The sequence below is a fragment of the Nothoprocta perdicaria genome, unplaced genomic scaffold (genome assembly GCF_003342845.1).
Source record: "Nothoprocta perdicaria isolate Ctin4 unplaced genomic scaffold, notPer1 scaffold_0, whole genome shotgun sequence".
Taxonomy (NCBI): domain Eukaryota; kingdom Metazoa; phylum Chordata; class Aves; order Tinamiformes; family Tinamidae; genus Nothoprocta; species Nothoprocta perdicaria.
Genome location: NW_020454092.1, coordinates 4,967,593 through 4,969,940, shown reverse-complemented (window position 1 = coordinate 4,969,940; position 2,348 = coordinate 4,967,593). Strand labels below are relative to the sequence as shown.

At 68.0% G+C, this 2,348-nt stretch overlaps 1 protein-coding gene across 1 annotated transcript in view; it reads left to right on the top strand.

Moving 5' to 3' along the window:
• The window catches only part of SPEG (SPEG complex locus), a 40,750-nt gene that overhangs the window by 17,401 nt on the left and 21,001 nt on the right, over positions 1 to 2,348 (top strand). The window contains exons 6-8 of the mRNA XM_026039268.1: positions 1 to 668; positions 1,103 to 1,246; positions 2,146 to 2,328. The exon at positions 1 to 668 is cut by the window's left edge and continues 24 nt beyond it. Coding sequence (XP_025895053.1) covers positions 1 to 668; positions 1,103 to 1,246; positions 2,146 to 2,328 — 995 coding nt within the window. The remainder of the gene's footprint in view (positions 669 to 1,102; positions 1,247 to 2,145; positions 2,329 to 2,348) is intronic.

Below are 2,348 nucleotides of genomic sequence, written 5' to 3'. Positions count from 1 at the left end.
GGCGCCCGGCGCGCAGCGCGGCCCGTCCTCGCAGGGCGCCGCGGGGCGCAAGGCCGCGCCGCTGAAGGCCTTCCCGCTGGCCGACACCACGCACGTCATCCAGCACCTGGCGCTGTCCAGCGTGGCGCTGGTGGGGCCCAACGAGGAGGCGGAGGCGCCGCGCGGGCGGAAGGGCCTGGCGCGGGGCGGCCTCCCTGCCGAGGCGGAGGAGGCAGGCGCCAAGAGAAGCCTGCAGCACGAAGGCACGGGGGAGGTGAAGAGGAAGGAGCAGTGGCCGCTCGCACAAGCCACCCCGCGGGGCCGTGCGGCCCTTCCGGAGGCGACTGCCAGCCAAGGGAGCCCGTGCCCGGACGGGGGCCCCGCTGTAGCAGCCAGAGTCCCTGCGCCGGGGAGCGAACCCTTGGCCACCAGGCTGGCCGTGCCACACGGGCTGTACCGGCGGCCGGAGGCGCCCACGGAGGTGCGGTTCCTGCCTTGGGCCAGGCCGGGCACGGAGCAGGAAGCCCGTCTGGAGAGGAGCTGGCCCGGCCACGGGGCCGCCCGGGAAGCCGAGAGGAGGCAGCCGAAGGTGTCGGAGAAGAGGGAGAGCGTGCGGACAGCGCAGGAAGGCAGGAGCACGCGGAGCAAGGCCAAGGGGCGCCGAGCCAGGCCCAGCTCTCCAGAGCTAGGTAGGTGCAGGGCTTTCCTGCTCGCCGCAGGGCGTCCGTGATGTCTTGTCCCAGGCAGGCTGTGCTTGGTGGTACCGGCAGGGCATGAAGCCCAAGTGTACCCAGAGGACATGGCCTTGTTGCCTTCCTCCTGCCCTGCAACCGCCTCTCGTTCCCCGAGCTGCTCCGTCTTCGAGCAGCTCCCTGCTCTGTGATCCCCAGCTTTGCCACTGCTATGTGGCTCGGCTTGTTGTGGCCCTTTGCTGCCAGCAGTGACCAGGGACCTGCCACCAGCCCTGTAACACCATGGAGCACGAGCTGCCAGCTCCCTGTGCAGGGCAGGGAAGGCCAGAGGGTCCCCCCGCTCCATGTGTGTGCTGCACAGGACCCGCTCTTCCTGCCTGTGAGAGACCCCTGCCCGCTCACAACCACACGGCTCATCTCTCTCTGTGCAGAGTCCTCCGACGACTCGTACGTGTCAGCTGGCGAAGACCCCCTGGAGGCGCCCGTCTTTGAGATCCCCATCCAGGACGCGGCGGTGGCCGTGGGCGCTGAGGTGCTGCTCAAGTGCATCGTCACAGCCAACCCGCAGCCTGAAGGTGGGCGCGCTCGGAGGCCAGGGAGCGCAAGCGGATGGGGCGGCAGTGGGGCCCGATGCCAGGCGCTGTGGGGCTCCAGCACAGCCCTTCCCTACCTCCCTGCGTTCACGTCCCACCACCCCAATTCCACATTGTGCAGTGCTCAGCAGAGGGCAGAGTTGTCCTGTGGAGGCCACGTGAGCCGGAGGCCCCTGAATAGGGCACAGTGGCCCATTTGCTGCGGGGCACATGGTGGTGGCTGTTGGGCTTTGCTCCCATGTGACCAGGAGCTCTGCATTGGCAGAGCTCAGTGCTCCATAGGGATGTGATGTGCCCACTTCAGGGGGTCCATCACAACACCCAAGTTGAAATGGGTTGCTTAGGTGGAGAGCCATGCCATGGTGCAGCGGGCAAGGCACCTGGGGACAAGCAGGAGAAACACTGGTGATTGCCCTGCACCGGGCTATGGGAAAGCGAGAGGGTCATTTCTGCAGACACAAGTGGTTGATGCTCCGGAATGCTGCCAGCACAGCCTGGGTGCCAGGGCCCTGGTTCCCAGCCGCAGGGCTCAAAGCACGTGGGCAGCAAGGAGCTGGGCAGGGCACACTGGACAGACAGGGTTAGTGCCAGGCGCAGAGATGCACACCAGCAAACTGGCCCTGAACGCTGCACAGCCCCAGTGCCTCCTGCAGCCTCCACTGGAGGGCAGGAGGCAGCCAGGAATCACAGAGGGACCCATCTCTCTCTCTCTCTCTCTCTCTCCATGGGGGCTGTGGGTATCTGGGGCGGCTCCCCAGGGCGAGGAATACCCAGGCCAGGCAGAGGAGCCTCTTGCCTTGCAGGCCCTGCTGGAAATGCCTTGGGGAGTGGGAGCTCAGCTGCCCCAGGGGCACCCCGGAGTGACCTGCCTGTGCCCACAGTGTCCTGGAGGAAGGACGGGGTCCCGCTGAGGAGCAGCACCGCACGCCCCATCAAGGCGGAGGGCGAGCGGCATACCCTGCTGGTCAGGAGCGCCCGGGTGGCCGACGCCGGCCTCTACACAGTCACTGCGGCCAACGAGGTGGGGGCCACGTGCTGCAGTGCCATCCTCAGCGTGCGGCCCGGTGAGTGCGGGCGCGGGGCG